Source organism: Pongo abelii, chromosome 18 (genome assembly GCF_028885655.2).
Source record: "Pongo abelii isolate AG06213 chromosome 18, NHGRI_mPonAbe1-v2.0_pri, whole genome shotgun sequence".
Classification (NCBI taxonomy): Eukaryota; Metazoa; Chordata; class Mammalia; order Primates; family Hominidae; genus Pongo; species Pongo abelii.
The window spans coordinates 88731943-88750998 of record NC_072003.2 but is presented as its reverse complement, the minus strand read 5'-3'; the positions used below and the strand labels follow the sequence as shown (position 1 = coordinate 88750998).

The 19056-nt window shown below is 57.7% G+C and overlaps 1 protein-coding gene across 24 annotated transcripts in view; it reads left to right on the top strand.

Moving 5' to 3' along the window:
* ANKRD11 (ankyrin repeat domain containing 11) overlaps nucleotides 1–19056 on the top strand; it is a 218310-nt gene that overhangs the window by 189785 nt on the left and 9469 nt on the right. For 19 of the 24 annotated variants that reach the window (XM_024233246.3, XM_024233240.3, XM_054534315.2 and 16 more), the window contains 5 exons: nucleotides 4368–4538; nucleotides 4723–4926; nucleotides 6996–7138; nucleotides 9459–9606; nucleotides 9996–16579. In XM_024233246.3, coding sequence (XP_024089014.2) covers nucleotides 4368–4538; nucleotides 4723–4926; nucleotides 6996–7138; nucleotides 9459–9606; nucleotides 9996–16579 — 7250 coding nt within the window. Of the gene's footprint in view, nucleotides 1–3752; nucleotides 3872–4367; nucleotides 4539–4722; nucleotides 4927–6995; nucleotides 7139–9458; nucleotides 9607–9995; nucleotides 16580–19056 lie in introns of all 24 variants that reach the window. The other 5 variants (XM_054534325.2, XM_054534324.2, XM_054534323.2 and 2 more) reach the window with 3 other exon arrangements.

Below are 19056 nucleotides of genomic sequence, written 5' to 3'. Positions count from 1 at the left end.
CCCATCCCACCTGCACAGAGCACCCCCGGGAAGGTCACAGCCCCCCCCTCCCATTCCACCTGCACAGAGCACCCCCGGGAAGGTCACAGCCCCCCCTCGGATCCCACCTGCACAGAGCACCCCCAGGCGGGTCACAGCCCCCCATCCCACCTGCACAGAGCCAGGTGCTGCCGCCGTTTGCTTGGGAAGCTCACCTCCAGTCTTTGCTGCCTCAGAAAGGCCTTGGCTGGATGCAGGGGCAGAAAGTGGGCTCCAGCTCCCAAAAGCATCGTCCACTTAGCCCCTGCTGCCCCAGGCCAAGGCCATGCTCCAGCAGCACCAGCACCAGGAAGGGGCATGGGGCTCATGGAGGGGTCTCAGCTCCGTGCTGAGGAGGAGAGGGTCCCGTGGAATCTTCCACTGGCCAGCTGGATAGTGAAGTGTGCTGCCAACCTCAGAGGGCTGGCGAGGTGGATGTGGTTTGAAGAAAGGCCCTGCAGGCCTTGTTTCTGAAAGATGAGGTGGGTGGCCGCCCAGGCTCAGGTCAGCGGACAGAGGTGCCACCGCCAACACGCTTGACTTGGGAAGACTCAGCCTCTCCTGGCGCCTTCCACCGCTCTCCCTGGACCTCTGCCCTCAGCCCCAGGCTGCCTGAGCCCACAAAGCCCTCAGAGCCTGCAGGCCGTGTTCCGACTGCAGAGCAGGGGTGGAAGGGAGCTTCTGAGTCCCATGGAGTTGCTCCCACCCCCCGCCCCGGGGTCAGAGGCACCCAGGGCCACGTCTGCCTGTGGTGCTGTAGCCGGGACTCAGTCCCTAGACCTGCCAGTTTTCCACTTTGCAACTTGGTGAATACCATTTGGAATTCATAGAAATTGTATTTGACTTCCATTTGGACGGTAGAAACAGGAAATTTGCAGAATGCTACAGGAACTTGCTGGTCGTCCTAGGGGTAGCTCCAGATGCTCTCACCCTTTTCTTACCTGCAGACAACACCCCGCGCCCCTTGTGCTCTGCACTGTGTGGAGGGCAGGGAGCAGGTTTTGCAGCCTCTCCTCTCAGAGGAGCGTTTCTCAGGGGCACACGGCTCCAGGTCAGTGCAGGCCTGGGGTAGGAAGGGCAGGCAGGCAGGCAGTGCGGGACCCACTTGTGTGGCGCCTGACAGTGCAGATACCTGCGCTGTGTGTGCACGTCAAGGACCCGTTCAGCTGCTCTCAGACCATGGTGTCACTGGGCTGGAATGGAGAGCAGGCATTGTTGAGCCACGGGCTGTGGCACACGGGGGTCTCTCTCCGTGGGTGGGGCTTTCCCTCTACCCCAGAAGCCACTGGAGTGGCCAGTGTCTCCGACCTGACAGACGTGCAGGTTTGCTGGGCTCCGGAGCTTGGGTGGTGTCTGGCGCGTGTTGTGGGCCTTGTAGATGCTTGTAGCTGCAGGTGCTTGTTTCACAGTGGAGAAATTGGCATCCTGGGAGATCTGGTTTCATATTGGATTTTTTTGGTGTCAGGACAAGTCAAAAGTCCTGTTTCAGGACCGGGAGAGCTGGGTGAAAAGTTGCTGCTTCCTGGGAGCAAGCTCTTCCTGAGTGTGGGGCAGAGCAAGGTCCCTGTGGTGGCTGCAGGCACCAGAATTCACCAGGAGGTTGGCAGCACCTTCCATGCGAATTGCTGGGAGCCCTGTAAAGCTGTCCTGGCCGCGTAAGGGAAGCCAACTCAGGCTTTCTTGGGAGGGCCTGGTGGGGAGCGGGCCCTGAGGCTCAGGCCCTGGAGCCCACCGAGGAAGTCACTGGGGGCACTGAGTCCTGCCCAGTCTGCACATGTTGGGTGTGAGCTGCACCTGAGATGGCCGCCCTGCAGGAGTGGGACATGTTCTTTTTGCCACAAAGCAGCTCTTTGCTGCCCCTCAGAGCGGGGATGCAGCGTGGGCTCCTGGCCTGCCAGCCTAAAGACTGACTACTAAGGAACGCCTTTGCCTCTGCCTGTTGCTCTGACACACGCCTCCTAGGGTCCTTTGATAACTTAAGAGCATGGTAACATCTGCACTTTGCGATCTAAACATACTGCAGCCCCAACTCTGCCCCAGCTCCTCCCTCCGCAGCCCCAACCCTGCCCCACCTCCTCCCTCCGCAGCCCCAACCCTGCCCCAGCTCCTCCCTGTGTCCACCCCTAGTGGCCACATGCAGCACAGAAGTGGGGCCCACTAGCTTTTCACTTCTGATGGTCAGTGGAATAAGGAGATGCCGTCTGCTCCCAGGAGTCTCCTGTGCTGTGTGCAGCTTTGCAAAGTCTGTGTATCTCAGGGATTCTGCTTTCCTCGTGTTCTCAGGGGGCTTCATGTCTCCAAAACATTAACTCCCCTGCTCTGGGTGACGGAGGGAGCAGGCCTCTGTGCATGGCTAGGTCGTGGGGGTCGGGGCCCTGCAGAGGTTCTCAGCTGCTTCTCCAGGCGACTGTGGGCAGACCCACAGTCTCTGAGTCACCGAGACCCCAGGCGACTGCTCGGTGAGTGTGGGCCCCTCCTGGAGAGAGGAGGACTTGAGGGCTATTGGTGGGGGAGCTCGGGTTTCTCCGGCAGCTTCGTCGCCTCTTTCCTAGAGGGAGGCAGTCGCAGGCCTGCTTCTGTTGTTGTTTAGAGGTGGCTATGAGAAGCAGGCCTGGGGAGGGCCGGCCCCCGGGCGGCATGGAGGGTGCAGGGAAAGCATGGGGCGCGCGCACAGAGACCCACAGCCAAGTGCCTGTGACGCAAGCTCACTGCTAAGGTGTGGCTACGCCAATGATGGCTATAGGCTGGGGCTCACTGGCCGGTGGCGAGGCTGCTTCCCCAGCCACTGTGTTTGCCAGGTTCTATGAGGGGCTGGTGCCAAAGCTCAAGTGCTTTCTCATATCTGTGCATTGAGGACTGTTTACAGGCTAGCTGGTGGTGGCGATGGCAGCCTGCAGTACTTGGGGTTTTGTCCATGAGTGTGACGCAGGTCATTGTGGCCAGGTGTGTGCCTTCCTGCAGGCTTGTCCCATAGGACATACGAATCCACATTCTCAGCATGCCCCAGACATAATTCCTAAGAAATCAGCCTCAGACACCTTGGAAAGAACTAGAGTGGGTGGGCAGCGTCCTCTTAGGAAAACGATGGGCACATTCACGGGGACTGTGGTGGTGAGCAGCAAGGGAGTCGCGCCCTGGGAGCTGAGCTGAGAGACCAGTTAAGACCCTTCTGTGTTCCAGTGACCAGGCAGGTGTGGGATCCAGTTAGTCCATTGTCACAGATGTCACCCACCTCTCTAGGATCAAACACCAGCCGAGGGAGAAGTTAAGTCCTGAAGAGAAGCTTCTTGGCTGTGCTGAATGGAAGGGAAGGGAGGTGCTTCAGAGGAGAGCTTCAGAGGCCCATATCTCCCTGGTTGGTCCTTCTTCCCCGAGTCAGGCCTCGGCAGAGCCTTGCCTCTGCGCTGCACCTCTGTAGTTTCACCCCATGACCTAGAAAACCCCAGAACCCGCAGGGCAGCTGGAGGAGGATTCAGAGGTGTCTGGCCCCTGATTTCCATCCACAGGAGGGCACTGGTCAGGCAGAGGAGGAGGCAGCTTCTGTGCCCCTGACTCTTGGTGTTTGGGGTCTTCTCTTCCCTGCCCCTGCCTCCTGCCTCTTTTAAAAGACACAGCACGTGAGTTGTGTTAGACGCCAGCCGAGTGTTCTGTAACGGGTCAGATGAGTGCAGGGTGTGCTTGTTACGAGGAGGCTGAGGTGGAAACAGCCGAGCTCTCACACCGTGTCTTGTTAGTGCTCTGTGTTGATGCCTTTAGATGCCTCCAGCCCAGTCCCTGTTGTGGTGCTGCAAGGCTGGTACGCTCCTCGAAGCACCATGGCATGAGATGGAGGTTCCTAGAAGCAAGAAGAAAGGTACAGTACTGACCAGTTGGCCTTGATTTACTGATGTGTTTTAAACTGTGTCTGCCATTTTATATCTGCACTGTCGGAGGAGGGACGGGGAAGGTGGAATTGAATTACAGACACGTGTATTTAACAGAGACCTGTCCTGTGTGAGCCAGGTCACCGGTGCTAAGCTGTCCCACCGCATTCATGTGTGGTACGAGGTCTGGGGAGGCCCAGGAGAGGTGCCTGGAGTGAGTGGATGCTCGGTGGAGGCCCAGGCTTAGCAGACTTGAGGGGCTGGTAATGAGGTGTTTAAATGGTCTCACAGTCACTGCTGAGAGGTGAGGTGGGCGGCACCAATGCTCCCAGCACCGCTGTGCTTTCCCCACACACAGACCTTCCTTTCTGCTCTGTCAGCTGTCAGGTGGACGCAGGGGGCTCCGTAACATTAGGTAAGGACCTAACTTTGGAGGACACCATGGCATGAAATCTCTCCTCCCTCTCTCCCTTGCCTGCCTCACAGAGAAGCAGGGCCCTGAGCGGAAGAGGATTAAGAAGGAGCCTGTCACCCGGAAGGCCGGGCTGCTGTTTGGCATGGGGCTGTCTGGAATCCGAGCCGGCTACCCCCTCTCCGAGCGCCAGCAGGTGGCCCTTCTCATGCAGATGACAGCCGAGGAGTCTGCCAACAGCCCAGGTGAGCCCGGCCTGTGGGTGGTCCCTGGCGCAGGGAAGGGGCTCTGCCTGGTTGCAGCCTCATGGCTGTGCTGAGGACAAGCCCTGTGCGAAGGGACCTCGTGATGGTGGCCTGGGCTCTTGAGGATTGGACAAAGCAGGACCACCCCACAGTAATGCCCACCTGTCCCCTCCTTGGCCTGCAGTGGACACAACACCAAAGCACCCCTCCCAGTCTACAGTGTGTCAGAAGGGAACGCCCAACTCTGCCTCAAAAACCAAAGATAAAGTGAACAAGAGAAACGAGCGTGGAGAGACCCGCCTGCACCGAGCCGCCATCCGCGGGGACGCCCGCCGCATCAAAGAGCTCATCAGCGAGGGGGCGGACGTCAACGTCAAGGACTTCGCAGGTGGGCACCCTGTGCCTGGCAGGGGCTAGAGGGCCCCACTGGAGCCCTGAGCCTCCCCCATTGGAGCCCTGAGTCTCCCCCACTGGAGCCCTGAGCCTCCCCCCATTGGAGCCCTGAGCCTCCCCCACTGGAGCCCTGAGCCTCCCCCCACTGGAGCCCTGAGCCTCCCCTCACTGGAGCCCTGAGCCTCCCCCACTGGAGCCCTGAGTCTCCCCCACTGGAGCCCTGAGCCTCCCCCCACTGGAGCCCTGAGCCTCCCCTGCTGGAGCCCTGAGCCTCCCCCCATTGGAGCCCTGAGCCTCCCCCACTGGAGCCCTGAGCCTCCCCGGCTGGAGCCCTGAGCCTCCCCCCTCTGGAGTCCTGAGCCTCCCCCGCTGGAGCCCTGAGCCTCCCCCCTCTGGATTCCTGAGCCTCCCCCACTGGAGCCCTGAGCCTCCCCCGTTGGAGCCCTGAGCCTCCCCCGTTGGAGCCCTGAGCCTCCCCCGTTGGAGCCCTGAGCCTCCCCCGCTGGAGCCCTGAGCCTCCCATCGGGTTGGATGGGCTGTGGCCTCGTGGGGTGCACATCTGCTCTGCAGGGCTCGGGGTGTTCACAGCTACACTCAACTCCAGTGGGGTTCCCTGTTGCTGAGAAGAAATCAGTGTTTCTTGGAAAGTATTTCAAAGTAAACTTGTTTGCAGGGTTTATTGTTATTTTTATTTTTAGACAGGGTCTCGCTCTGTTGCTCAGGCTGGAGTGCAGTGGTGTGATCACGACTCACTGAAGCTTTGAACTCCTGGGCTCAAGCGATGTTCCCAACTCAGCGTTCTGAGTGCAGGTGCACGCCACCACGCCCGGCTAATTTTTTTATTTTTTGTAGAGATGGGGTCTTACTAAGTTGCCCAGACCGGTTTGAACTCATGGCCTCAAGCAGTCCTCACGCCTTGGCTTCCCAAAGTGCTGGGATTATAGCTGTGAGCCCCCATGCCTGGCCTATCTGTAAGAGAACTGAGGAATTTTAAATTTTACTCTGCTGTGTTCCATAAACCTCACTTCCAGGCCCCTGGAGGGGCCTGTCCCTGATGTGTCTAGCCCGTGGCTGCATTCTCCAGCAGAGGGCGCCTCTGAGCCGGGAGCCCGGCCGGGTCCACAGCCTGGACTGGACTCCCTCACTTCACAGGGCTGGGTCCTGGGGCTTGCCTGGGACCCGGACAGAACTGAGCGAGCCTCCCCAGACCTGATACGGCCCAGGGGCTTACGAGCTCCACGATTAGAGTTTAATATTCCCTTTCTTTACATAAAATACCCCCATCAAACCATGAGTGGTCCATATATCCCAGGACTGTCTGTTCACAGTGTAAGGGGAACAGATGAGCGAAATTGTGTGTGTAGAGTCCTTCTAGATTTCCCCCACTGCCCTGGTTTATAGCTGTCTGACCCAAACCTAATTTAGCACCTTTTTTTTTTTTTTTTTAAGCATTTTTCTAAAAGAAACTTCTCCAGAGCAGTGCTGTGTGCTTCCGTGGGGCTGAGCTCTGTTTCCACGGATGCGTGTGGCCACACCATCCGCGGTGGGCTCCAAGCTCCCCAGGCAGGAGCTGCCTGCCCGGGGTGGCCTTCATTGTGCAGCCTGAGGCTGGGCGCCCCTGGAGCTCCTGCTGTAGCAGCTCTTCAGCCTTCAGGAGGCTCTCAGCCTTGGTTTCCCTGTTTCCGACACGGGAGGTTTCCCCTCCGTGTTTTGCAAAGGCACATACGCCTCCAGATCGGTGAGGATGAGGCTGCTGTTGACTACACTGTGTGTTCACTGATTTCCTACCCTTTTAGGGTGATTGCTGCAGATTAGCCCTGCAGTTTGTTAGTCTGTAGGGTTAACAAGCTAGATATGGATTGTGCTAACAAGAGGTGCCACAGTAAAGAGAATTTAGGGGTTCTCTGGGCCAGCACCTGCTTCCCTAAACTGCAGCCCTCACTAGAGGGCAGCTCCCCACCTGACTTGTCCCCACCCTTTAGCACATCCTCAGGGTGCTGCCTCCAGAGACAGGAGGGAAGTTGCAAGGATTAAATAACGTACGTCCTGAGTGTCTGTTTCCAGGCTGGACGGCGCTGCACGAGGCCTGTAACCGGGGCTACTACGACGTCGCAAAGCAGCTGCTGGCTGCAGGTGCGGAGGTGAACACCAAGGGCCTAGATGACGACACGCCTTTGCACGACGCTGCCAACAACGGGCACTACAAGGTTGGCATCCCCCTATCCTTCACACATCCGGCCTGTCCTGGCATCTGGGTGGTTCTGTAGCTTTGTGTCCCCGTAGCTAGCCGGTTCCATGGTGTGGGGCACAGGAAAGCGAGTTTTCGCCTTGTCCACCCTGAAGGCCGAGCTGTGCCCTCTGTCTGCCCCTAGCTATCCCCTCCTGGGTCAGCCTGGACGGCCTCTCACAGGTTTCCCAGCAAGTGCCGTCTATGAAAGGCTCGTATCCGCTAGCCGTGTAGGTCTGGTTGGATTTGAGCAGGTGAAGGATTACACCAAGTGGAAGGAGGCCTGCAGGAGTTGCTGCCAGTCCCCGTCACCACTGTGGGACTGTTAGACCTGCAAGGCAGACCCACCCTCGTCTGGAATGAGGTAACACCAAGAGGTGTGGCCAGTGCACAGGACCATAGACTCAAGATTTAGAAAGTGGCCATTGTGGCCGACCCAGGAGCAGTGGGCACTGAGAGGTCTCAGCCTCTGTGGGGGCCGAGAGAGGTCGTGGTGTGCCTGACAGCCCCATCCTGCCGGAAAGCAGGGGTGCTGCCTGGAGATTGGGCGGGTCTCACCGATGTCTTCACCAGAGCTCCGTGGAGAGCCCCTGGTTGCAGGCAGGACAGCAAGGCTGGGGGGTCACACGGGGCCACATCTGCCGGTGCCCGTCGTGCTCCTCTGCAGCAAGCCCTGCCTGGCTATTGCCGGAGGTCCTGGAGCCCACAGCACTTGAGAAATGGCTTGTTCCTGTGGGGTGGGGGGTGGATTGAAGACTGAGACGAGCAGGGAACTCAGAACACCGAGTCCATATTTGATGTTAAAATATGACCGTTAAACTTCTGGGTAAGATAATGAATGGCATTATGGTTTATACTGTTTCTTTTTTATGGGCTCTTCCAGAGACATGAACTGGAAAAGGCTCTGCAGTGTCTGGGATTCACTCAGAGCTGCAGGGGGAGGGCAGGTGTGAGGGGAATGGCACTGGAGGGTGATGGGGCTGGGGCATCCGATGCAGCTTTATACTTCTGTAATTACCACTTTTAAACTTTTTATTATGAAAAATGTCAAGGACCCTGGAATTACGGCAAGGTAGGCAGGATAATGGCCCCCAAGATGCCCGTGTTGTGACCCCCAGACCTTGTGAGTGCCTCACATGGGGAGATTTTCCTAGGTCATCTTGCAGGCCCAGGGCAGCCCCGTGGGCCCTTAAAGCTTGAGAGCCTTTCCTGCTGAGTCCAAGAGATGCCAGAAGCAGGAGAGCTTAGAACCCGAGGAGGGCCGCACCTGTGCCGCTGGCCTTAGAGGAGGGCCGAGGAGTGTGGTGGCCCCTAGCAGCTGGGACTGGGGACCTCCGTCCCAGCCCTGCAAGAAACTGAATTCTGCCAGCAGCCCCCATGATGGAGGAAAGGAAGGACCCTGCCCTGCCAGCACCTTGACCTCTGACCTCCACAATTGTAAGCCTGAGGTTTTGTGTAGTAACCATAGAAAACACACACATAAGAACTCTGTGCTGATTCAACAATAGAACACGTCACACACGAACTGGCAACTGATTCTGTGGGCGACGAGTCTATAGTAAACGTTATGACAGATTCTTTGAATGCTCTAATCTCAGACTGGACTAAAGTTGGGATTAAATTTAATTTGTACTTGAGTTCAGTGCATTGCTGTTCTGGGCATAGGAAATCCAGGTTGCTGGTGATGAACAGCTGGACAGAGCTGTGCAAGTGTCACCATGGTTGTCTCTTGTCATTTATGTGACCCCCCTTACCCTTGTAAAATCAAGCAAGGGAGAGATTATTTTCTAATGTAAATGAAAATAAAAAATAAAGCAGCTTGCAGAAACTTGGTCTTTGTTTCCTCTATTCTGTCCCCCCCACCCCTTCCATAACACTTCTCCCTAACCTCTTGCCTGAGCCCTCCACGACCACTCCGGCACCACTCTGCTGAGGAGTTCACTGTTGGCGGGAGGGGAGAGCCTTCGTGAGAAGATTCCTGGGAAGTCGTCTACTCGCAGCAACGGAGAAATGGTGGAAAAAAATCCAAAGGAGGCAGAGCCCTTCTGAAGGAGAGCACAGGAGGGGTGCGGGAGCCCCCGTGGCTGCAGCCCTTCCCACAGAGGAGCCACGGCCTCGCCCGCCGCACCGAGAGTCTCGCCAGGCAGTCCCTGTGCGCTCAGCTCCCCCACCCTCAGACCGTGAGGGGCTGCTCTCGGGTCGAACCCCAGGGTTCTCTGAAGGGGCTGCCGTGTTATGCGGAACGGTAGAGGAGTTGTGCTTCTCCAGCAGTCCCTGACGCGGGTGTTACTGTCTTGTAGGTGGTGAAGCTGCTGCTGCGGTACGGAGGGAACCCGCAGCAGAGCAACAGGAAAGGCGAGACGCCGCTGAAAGTGGCCAACTCCCCCACGATGGTGAACCTCCTGTTAGGCAAAGGCACTTACACTTCCAGCGAGGAGAGCTCGACGGGTAAGTCACGGCCACCTGAGCTGCCTGTTCTTTTATGCAGGGATGGTAGGAGCTGCCCTGTGGTGTTTGCACAGTGTTGCTCCTCTGATCAGCTCCTCCTCGGATGCTGGGGGCTTACGGGAGCTTCTGGACTGCGGGAGACCCCGCCCAGGTGTGTCACTGCCGAGAAGCCTGCAATCTTACTTCTAAGATGCCAGCCCTGTGTATGAGCTGAGCTCTGTCTGGTTTCCTCCTGCCTGTGGCTGGTTTCCATGAGTCGAGCAAAGTGTCTCTGCAGAGGCAGGGTGGGAGCCTTGCCACAGGGCACATCTGCAGAGCCCCCCTCTCTGCCATTCTGGGGAGAGCTGTTTTGAGCCTGCCTGTGACCTCTCGCTTCCTGCCTCCAACAGAGAGCTCAGAAGAGGAAGACGCACCATCCTTCGCACCTTCCAGTTCAGTCGACGGCAACAACACGGACTCCGAGTTCGAAAAAGGCCTCAAGCACAAGGCCAAGAACCCAGAGCCACAGAAGGCCACAGCTCCCGTCAAGGACGAGTATGAGTTTGACGAGGACGACGAGCAGGACAGGGTTCCTCCGGTGGACGACAAGCACCTGTTGAAAAAGGACTACAGAAAAGAAACGAAATCCAATAGTTTTATCTCTATACCCAAAATGGAGGTTAAAAGTTACACTAAAAATAACACGATTGCACCAAAGAAAGCGTCCCATCGTATCCTGTCAGACACGTCGGACGAGGAGGACGCGAGTGTCACCGTGGGGACAGGAGAGAAGCTGAGACTCTCGGCACATACGATATTGCCTGGTAGTAAGACACGAGAGCCTTCTAATGCCAAGCAGCAGAAGGAAAAAAATAAAGTGAAAAAGAAGCGAAAGAAAGAAACAAAAGGCAGAGAGGTTCGCTTCGGAAAGCGGAGCGACAAGTTCTGCTCCTCGGAGTCGGAGAGCGAGTCCTCGGAGAGTGGGGAGGACGACGGGGACTCTCTGGGGAGCTCCGGCTGCCTCAAGGGGTCCCCGCTGGTGCTGAAGGACCCCTCCCTGTTCAGCTCCCTCTCCGCCTCCTCCACCTCGTCTCACGGGAGCTCTGCCGCCCAGAAGCAGAACCCCAGCCACACAGACCAGCACACCAAGCACTGGCGGACAGACAATTGGAAAACCATTTCTTCCCCGGCTTGGTCAGAGGTCAGTTCTTTATCAGACTCCACAAGGACGAGACTGACAAGCGAGTCTGACTACTCCTCTGAGGGCTCCAGTGTGGAATCGCTGAAGCCAGTGAGGAAGAGGCAGGAGCCCAGGAAGCGAGCCTCCCTGTCGGAGAAGAAGAGCCCCTTCCTGTCCGGCACGGAGGGCGCTGTCCCCAAACTGGACAAGGAGGGGAAAGTTGTCAAAAAACATAAAACAAAACACAAACACAAAAACAAGGAGAAGGGACAGTGTTCCATCAGCCAAGAGCTGAAGTTGAAAAGTTTTACTTATGAATATGACGACTCCAAGCAGAAGTCAGATAAGGCTATACTTTTAGAGAATGATCTTTCCGCTGAAAACAAGCTGAAAGTGTTAAAGCATGATCGCGACCACTTTAAAAAAGAAGAGAAACTTAGCAAAATGAAATTAGAAGAAAAAGAATGGCTCTTTAAAGATGAAAAATCACTGAAGAGAATCAAAGACACGAACAAAGACATCAGCAGGTCTTTCCGAGAAGAGAAAGACCGTTCGAATAAAGCAGAAAAGGAGAAATCGCTGAAGGAAAAGTCTCCGAAAGAAGAAAAACTGAGACTGTACAAAGAGGAGAGAAAGAAGAAGTCAAAAGACCGGCCCTCAAAATTAGAGAAGAAGAATGATTTAAAAGAGGACAAAATTTCAAAAGAGAAGGAGAAGATTTTTAAAGAAGATAAAGAAAAACTCAAAAAAGAAAAGGTTTATAGGGAAGATTCTGCTTTTGACGAATATTGTAACAAAAATCAGTTTCTGGAGAATGAAGACACCAAATTTAGCCTTTCTGACGATCAGCGAGATCGGTGGTTTTCTGACTTGTCCGACTCATCCTTTGATTTTAAAGGGGAGGACAGCTGGGACTCGCCAGTGACAGACTACAGGGACATGAAGAGCGACTCTGTGGCCAAGCTCATCTTGGAGACGGTGAAGGAGGACAGCAAGGAGAGGAGGCGGGACAGTCGGGCCCGGGAGAAGCGAGACTACAGAGAGCCCTTCTTCCGAAAGAAGGACAGGGACTATTTGGATAAAAACTCCGAGAAGAGGAAAGAGCAGACTGAAAAGCATAAAAGTGTCCCTGGCTACCTTTTGGAAAAGGACAAGAAAAGGAGAGAGTCCGCAGAGGCCGGGCGGGACAGAAAGGACGCCCTGGAGAGCTGCAAGGAGCGCAGGGACGGCAGGGCCAAGCCCGAGGAGGTGCACCGGGAGGAGCTGAAGGAGTGTGGCTGCGAGAGCGGCTTCAAGGACAAGTCCGACTGCGACTTTGGGAAGGGCCTGGAGCCGTGGGAACGGCATCACCTAGCACGGGAGAAGGAGAAGAAGGACGGCCCTGATAAGGAAAGGAAGGAGAAGACAAAACCAGAAAGATACAAAGAGAAGTCCAGTGACAAGGACAAAAGTGAGAAATCGATCCTGGAAAAATGTCAGAAGGACAAAGAATTTGATAAATGTTTTAAAGAGAAAAAAGATACCAAGGAAAAACATAAAGACACACATGGCAAAGACAAAGAAAGGAAAGCATCTCTCGACCAAGGGAAAGAGAAGAAGGAGAAGGCTTTCCCTGGGATCATCTCGGAAGACTTCTCTGAAAAAAAAGATGACAAGAAAGGCAAAGAGAAAAGCTGGTACATCGCAGACATCTTCACAGATGAGAGTGAGGACGACAGAGACAGCTGCATGGGGAGCGGGTTCAAGATGGGAGAGGCCAGCGACTTGCCAAGGACAGACGGCCTCCAGGAGAAGGAGGAAGGGCGGGAGGCCTATGCCTCCGACAGACACAGGAAGTCTTCTGACAAGCAGCACCCTGAGAGGCAGAAGGACAAGGAGCCCAGAGACAGGAGAAAGGACCGAGGGGCTGCCGACGGGGGGAGAGACAAAAAAGAGAAAGTCTTTGAAAAGCACAAGGAGAAGAAGGATAAAGAGTCCACAGAAAAGTACAAGGACAGGAAGGACAGAGCCTCAGTGGACTCCACGCAAGACAAGAAAAATAAACAGAAGCTCCCTGAGAAGGCTGAAAAGAAGCACGCTGCTGAAGACAAGGCTAAAGGCAAACACAAAGAGAAGTCGGACAAAGAACATTCCAAGGAGAGGAAGTCCTCGAGAAGTGCCGACACGGAAAAAAGCCTGCTTGAAAAGTTGGAAGAAGAGGCTCTCCATGAGTACAGAGAAGACTCCAATGATAAAATCAGCGAGGTCTCCTCTGACAGCTTCACTGACCGAGGGCAGGAGCCGGGGCTGACTGCCTTCCTGGAGGTCTCTTTCACGGAGCCACCTGGAGACGACAAGCCGAGGGAGAGCGCCTGCCTCCCTGAGAAGCTGAAAGAGAAGGAGAGGCACAGACACTCCTCATCTTCATCCAAGAAGAGCCACGACCGAGAGCGAGCCAAGAAAGAGAAGGCCGAGAAGAAAGAGAAGGGTGAAGATTACAAGGAGGGCGGTAGCAGGAAGGACTCCGGCCAGTACGAAAAGGACTTCCTGGAGGCGGATGCTTACGGAGTTTCTTACAACATGAAGGCTGACATAGAAGATGAGCTAGATAAAACCATTGAATTGTTTTCTACCGAAAAGAAAGATAAAAATGATTCCGAGAGAGAACCTTCCAAGAAAATAGAAAAGGAACTAAAGCCTTATGGATCTAGTGCCATCAACATCCTAAAAGAGAAGAAGAAGAGAGAGAAACACAGGGAGAAATGGAGAGACGAGAAGGAGAGGCACCGGGACAGGCATGCGGATGGGCTGCTGCGGCATCACAGGGACGAGCTCCTGCGGCATCACAGGGACGAGCAGAAGCCCGCCACCAGGGACAAGGACAGCCCGCCCCGCGCGCTCAAAGACAAGTCCAGGGACGAGGGCCCGAGGCTCAGCGACGCCAAACTGAAGGAGAAATTCAAGGACAGTGCAGAGAAAGAAAAGGGCGACCCAGTGAAGATGAGCAACGGGAATGATAAGGTAGCGCCGTCCAAAGACCCAGGCAAGAAAGACGCCAGGCCCAGGGAGAAGCTCCTGGGGGACGGCGACCTGATGATGACCAGCTTCGAGAGGATGCTCTCTCAGAAGGACCTGGAGATCGAGGAGCGCCACAAGCGGCACAAGGAGAGGATGAAGCAAATGGAGAAGCTGAGGCACCGGTCCGGAGACCCCAAGCTCAAGGAGAAGGCGAAGCCGGCAGACGACGGGCGGAAGAAGGGTCTGGACGTTCCTGCTAAGAAACCGCCGGGGCTGGACCCTCCGTTTAAAGACAAAAAGCTCAAAGAGTCGACTCCTATTCCACCTGCCGCAGAAAATAAGCTACACCCAGGATCAGGTGCAGACTCCAAAGACTGGCTGGCAGGCCCTCACATGAAAGAGGTCCTGCCTGCGTCTCCCAGGCCTGACCAGAGCCGGCCCACTGGCGTGCCCACCCCTACGTCGGTGCTATCCTGCCCCAGCTACGAGGAGGTGATGCACACGCCCAGGACCCCGTCCTGCAGCACCGATGACTACGCGGACCTCGTGTTCGACTGCGCCGACTCCCAGCACTCCACGCCTGTGCCCACAGCTCCCACCAGCGCCTGCTCCCCCTCCTTTTTCGACAGGTTCTCCGTGGCTTCAAGTGGGCTTTCGGAAAACGCCAGCCAGGCTCCTGCCAGGCCTCTCTCCACAAACCTTTACCGCTCGGTCTCTGTCGACATTAGGAGGACCCCCGAGGAAGAGTTCAGCGTCGGAGACAAGCTCTTCAGGCAGCAGAGCGTTCCTGCTGCCTCCAGCTACGACTCTCCTGTGCCACACTCGATGGAAGACAGGGCGCCCCTGCCCCCGGTGCCCGCGGAGAAGTTTGCCTGCTTGTCCCCAGGGTACTACTCCCCAGACTATGGCCTCCCATCGCCCAAAGTTGACGCTTTGCGCTGCCCGCCGGCTGCCGTCGTCACTGTCACCCCGTCTCCAGAGGGCGTCTTCTCAAGTTTACAAGCAAAACCTCCCCCTTCCCCCAGAGCTGAGCTGCTGGTTCCTTCCCTCGAAGGGGCCCTTCCCCCGGACCTGGACACCTCCGAGGACCAGCAGGCGACGGCCGCCATCATCCCCCCGGAGCCCAGCTACCTGGAGCCGCTGGACGAGGGTCCGTTCAGCGCCGTCATCACCGAGGAGCCTGTTGAGTGGGCCCACCCCTCCGAGCAGGCCCTTGCCTCTAGCCTGATCGGGAGCACCTCTGAAAACCCTGTCAGCTGGCCTGTGGGCTCAGACCTCCTGCTGAAGTCTCCACAGAGATTCCCCGAGTCCCCAAAGCATTTCTGCCCCCCGGACCCCCTCCACTCTGCCACCCCAGGGCCCTTCGGCGCCTCAGAGGCGCCGTACCCCGCCCCTCCCGCCTCTCCTGCCCCGTACACGCTGCCCGTCGCTGAGCCAGGACTGGAGGACGTCAAAGACGGAGTGGAAGCTGTCCCCGCCGCCATCTCCGCCTCAGAGGCGGCTCCCTACGCGCCTCCCTCCGGGCTGGAGTCCTTCTTCAGCAACTGCAAGTCACTTCCGGAAGCCCCGCTGGACGTGGCCCCTGAGCCCGCCTGCGTAGCCGCTGTGGCTCAGGTGGAGGCTCTGGGGCCCCTGGAAAATAGCTTCCTGGACAGCAGCCACAGCCTGTCTAACCTCGGCCAGGTGGAGCCGGTGCCCTGGGCAGACGCCTTCGCGGGCCCCGAGGACGACCTGGACCTGGGGCCCTTCTCCCTCCCGGAGCTTCCCCTGCAGACTAAAGATGCCGCAGATGTTGAAACAGAACCCGTAGAAGAAAGTCTTGCTCCTCCAGAAAAGATCCCTCCGGGGGCCCCTGTGGTCATAAACGGTGGGGATGTTTCCACCGTAGTGGCTGAGGAGCAGCCGGCACTGCCTCCTGACCAGGCCTCCACCCGGCTCCCTGCAGAGCTGGAGCCTGAGCCCTCAGAGGAGCCAAAGCTGGACGTGGCTCTAGAAGCTACGGTGGAGGCAGAGACGGTGCCAGAAGAGAGGACCCATGGGGATCTGGACTCCAGCGTGGAGCCCACGCCCGTTCCCCCTGAACAGCGCCCACTGGGGAGCGGAGACCAGGGGGCTGAGGCTGAAGGCCCCCCCGCCGCGTCCCTGTGTGTCCCCGACGGCCCCCCCGTGGACACTGTGGCACAAGCTCAGGCTGCGGACAGTGCTGGCCCCGAGGACAACACTGAGGCTTCCCGTGCTGCCGCCCCAGCTGAAGGCCCTCCCGGCGGCATCCAGCCAGAAGCCACAGAACCGGAACCAAAACCCACGGCCGAAGCCCCGAAGGCCCCCAGAGTGGAGGAGATCCCTCAGCGCATGACCAGGAACCGGGCGCAGATGCTCGCGAACCAGAGCAAGCAGGGACCGCCCCCCTCCGAGAAGGAGTGCGCCCCCACCCCTGCCCCCGTCACCAGGGCCAAGGCCCGCGGCTCCGAGGAGGACGACGCCCAGGCCCAGCATCCGCGCAAACGCCGCTTTCAGCGCTCCACCCAACAGCTGCAGCAGCAGCTGAACACGTCCACGCAGCAGACGCGGGAGGTGATCCAGCAGACGCTGGCCGCCATCGTGGACGCCATCAAGCTGGACGCCATCGAGCCCTACCACAGCGACAGGGCCAACCCCTACTTCGAATACCTGCAGATCAGGAAGAAGATCGAGGAGAAACGCAAGATCCTGTGCTGCATCACGCCGCAGGCGCCCCAGTGCTACGCCGAGTACGTCACCTACACGGGCTCCTACCTCCTGGACGGCAAGCCGCTCAGCAAGCTCCACATCCCCGTGGTGAGTGCAGGGCCCAGGAGCCACTGCCTTCTCTCCCTGGGATGCGTCCGGGGCCTCTAGTCACGGCTTCCTGCAGCCCATCTTGTCCCATTCCTGGCCCTTGACCTCTCTCGACTTTCTCCCACCTGAGTAGACACAGCCCCATTTCTGCTGTGAAGGCAAAAGCCGGAAGCTGCCCAGCTGTTCTGCAGACCCAAGGTCCTTCCTCCAGCTGGTCCGTGCCCGGCCTTGGTCTCCTGACCTCCCCCTCACCCTGGGTGCACCCCAGTCCCACTCGTGTGGGGCTCCCCCTTCACGCTGCTCACTCTCCCCTCTCCATTCCCCGTCCACCGGGACGGCCTCAGGAGAGCCATCCCCAGGAGAGCCACCCCCTCTGTCTCCTGCCCCTGCCCCGCCCCCTTGGACTCGCGTGGGTTACCGGAGCCTCCATACCCGCAGGATGAGTCCCTTCCCCCACCTCCTCCCTTGGGCTTCTGGGACAGCAGAGCTGCAGCTCCCTTGGGGAAGGTTGGTCTTCGGCCCCCAGCCTCACCTTGTTCCACCTGACCCTGTCAGCCCAGTTCCCCAGGCATCATCCCTACCTCTGCAGGCTCAGGTGAAACATCTTGGAATCACCCCCACTCCCCCAGCTCCTTGCGCTACGTCTGGGCCCAAAGTAGATCCCTCCAAATGGGGCCCTGCTCTGAGCACATTCCTGAGGGCTGCCTGCCCTGTGCACCCTCTGCCCTAGGCCGCAGGGCCTGACTGGGTTCCCACCTCCTCCTACCCACTGGGGTCTTTCCCAGCAGGCACAGGGATTCCTCTTGGTGGAGCCAGAGCCCACCTGTCTGTCCTCGGTGACAGCCTGAGCTGTGCATGGCCTCCCCTGCCCTCCTGTTCTCAGGCTCCCCAGGGTCCATCCAGCCCCAGCGTGTGGCGTTCTGGCCCTTCCCTGGAGTCTCCTCCCAGACCACGCGACTCCACTCACGCTGTGCCTAGTGGACGGTGTGGTTGATGCAGCCGTCTCGCTTGAGTGTGTTGTGTTATGCCCAGAACGGGCTCGCCGTCACCAATGGCCGTTTCCTTCTGGGGATTCCTGGGCACTGAAACTCGCAGGTGGGCGAGGTACAGCCAGGGGCCCTCCACACGCGTTGGCTCTGTGGGCCCAGGCCGCCTGAGAGCCCCTCGCTGTGCTGGCCCTGACCTGGCTCAGCTACCCAGCACTGCCCTGATGAGGATGATGGGGTCTGCTGAGCTTGCCCTGAGGGTGAGGCTGGGTCTGTGCTGCTGGCCGACATGTCAGGGACGTTGTGCAGGATCCAGGAGTGGGCGCCCTTGGGCCCCACCCTGCCGAGCTCTGAGCTCTGTTCCCAGGGAGCACGAGGGGCTCTGCACCCACGGTGACCTCGGCAGTCTTTCCCTTCTCTTCGAGCCTGACCCCAGCCGTCCCCGGGGAGGCTCATCCACAGGAGACAGACAGCAGTTGGGTCATGACATTCAGAAAAACCTGCCCCAGGATCTCTCCTCAGTAAGACCTTCTGACCTTCTGTACTTTTGTTGTTTTCTCGTTTTAATTGATCGTAACACTAGTCTGACTCCTGTAGAAAATTTGGAAAATACAGGGAAAAAAGCCACTAGAATCCTGCCAATCTGAGAAATTCTGGGAATGTGCTGTGCACCTCCCACCTGGTCTTTTGAGTACCCCCCAGACCTAGACCCAGGCAGGCAGAGGCGCCAGGTGCTCCAGGTGCAGCCTGAGGCCCAAGGCACAGCTCCTGCTGTAGCTGCCGGCCCTGGGGCTGAGCCGGAGGAAGGGGTGGTGCCCGGTCCTGGGCTGTGCATTCGTTTGAGCTCGCCTCAGTCCCACCTTGAGTCCCACCTTGGAGGTGGCCCACAGAATCCCTGCCACCGACGGGCCCCATCTCAGCAGAAACCCCACATGCAGAACCCTCACTGGGGGGCTGAGCTTGTTGGGGCAGGGTGGATGTGGTGCTGAACAGGGTAAGGTCTGTGGACTAGAGAGACTTAGCTAAATTTTTTAATCAAATTTTTTTTTTTTAAAGACAGAGTCTCGCTCTGTTGCCCAGGCTGGAGTGCAGTGACATGATCTCGGCTCACTGCAAGCTCCGCCTCCCCGGTTCAAGCAATTCTGCCTCAGCCTCCTGAGTAGCTGGGATTATAGGCGCCCCCCACCACGCCCGGCTACTTTTTGTATTTTGTGTGGAGACAGGGGTTTCACCATGTTGGTCAGGCTGGTCTCAAACTCCTGACCTTGTGATCCGCCCGCCTCAGCCTCCCAAAGTGCTGGGATTACAGGTGTGAGCCACTGCGCTCGGCCTAAATCATTAATTTTGAACTGATTTTAGATGGGCAGAAAAGTTCAAAAACAGCAGAGATAGGTTTATGCACCTGCTGCACGCCCAGCCTCTAAGAATGTGTCTTAGGAGCCGTGGAGGTGACGAGACCCTGCCGTGCGTCCAGGCTGTGGCAGGCCCTCC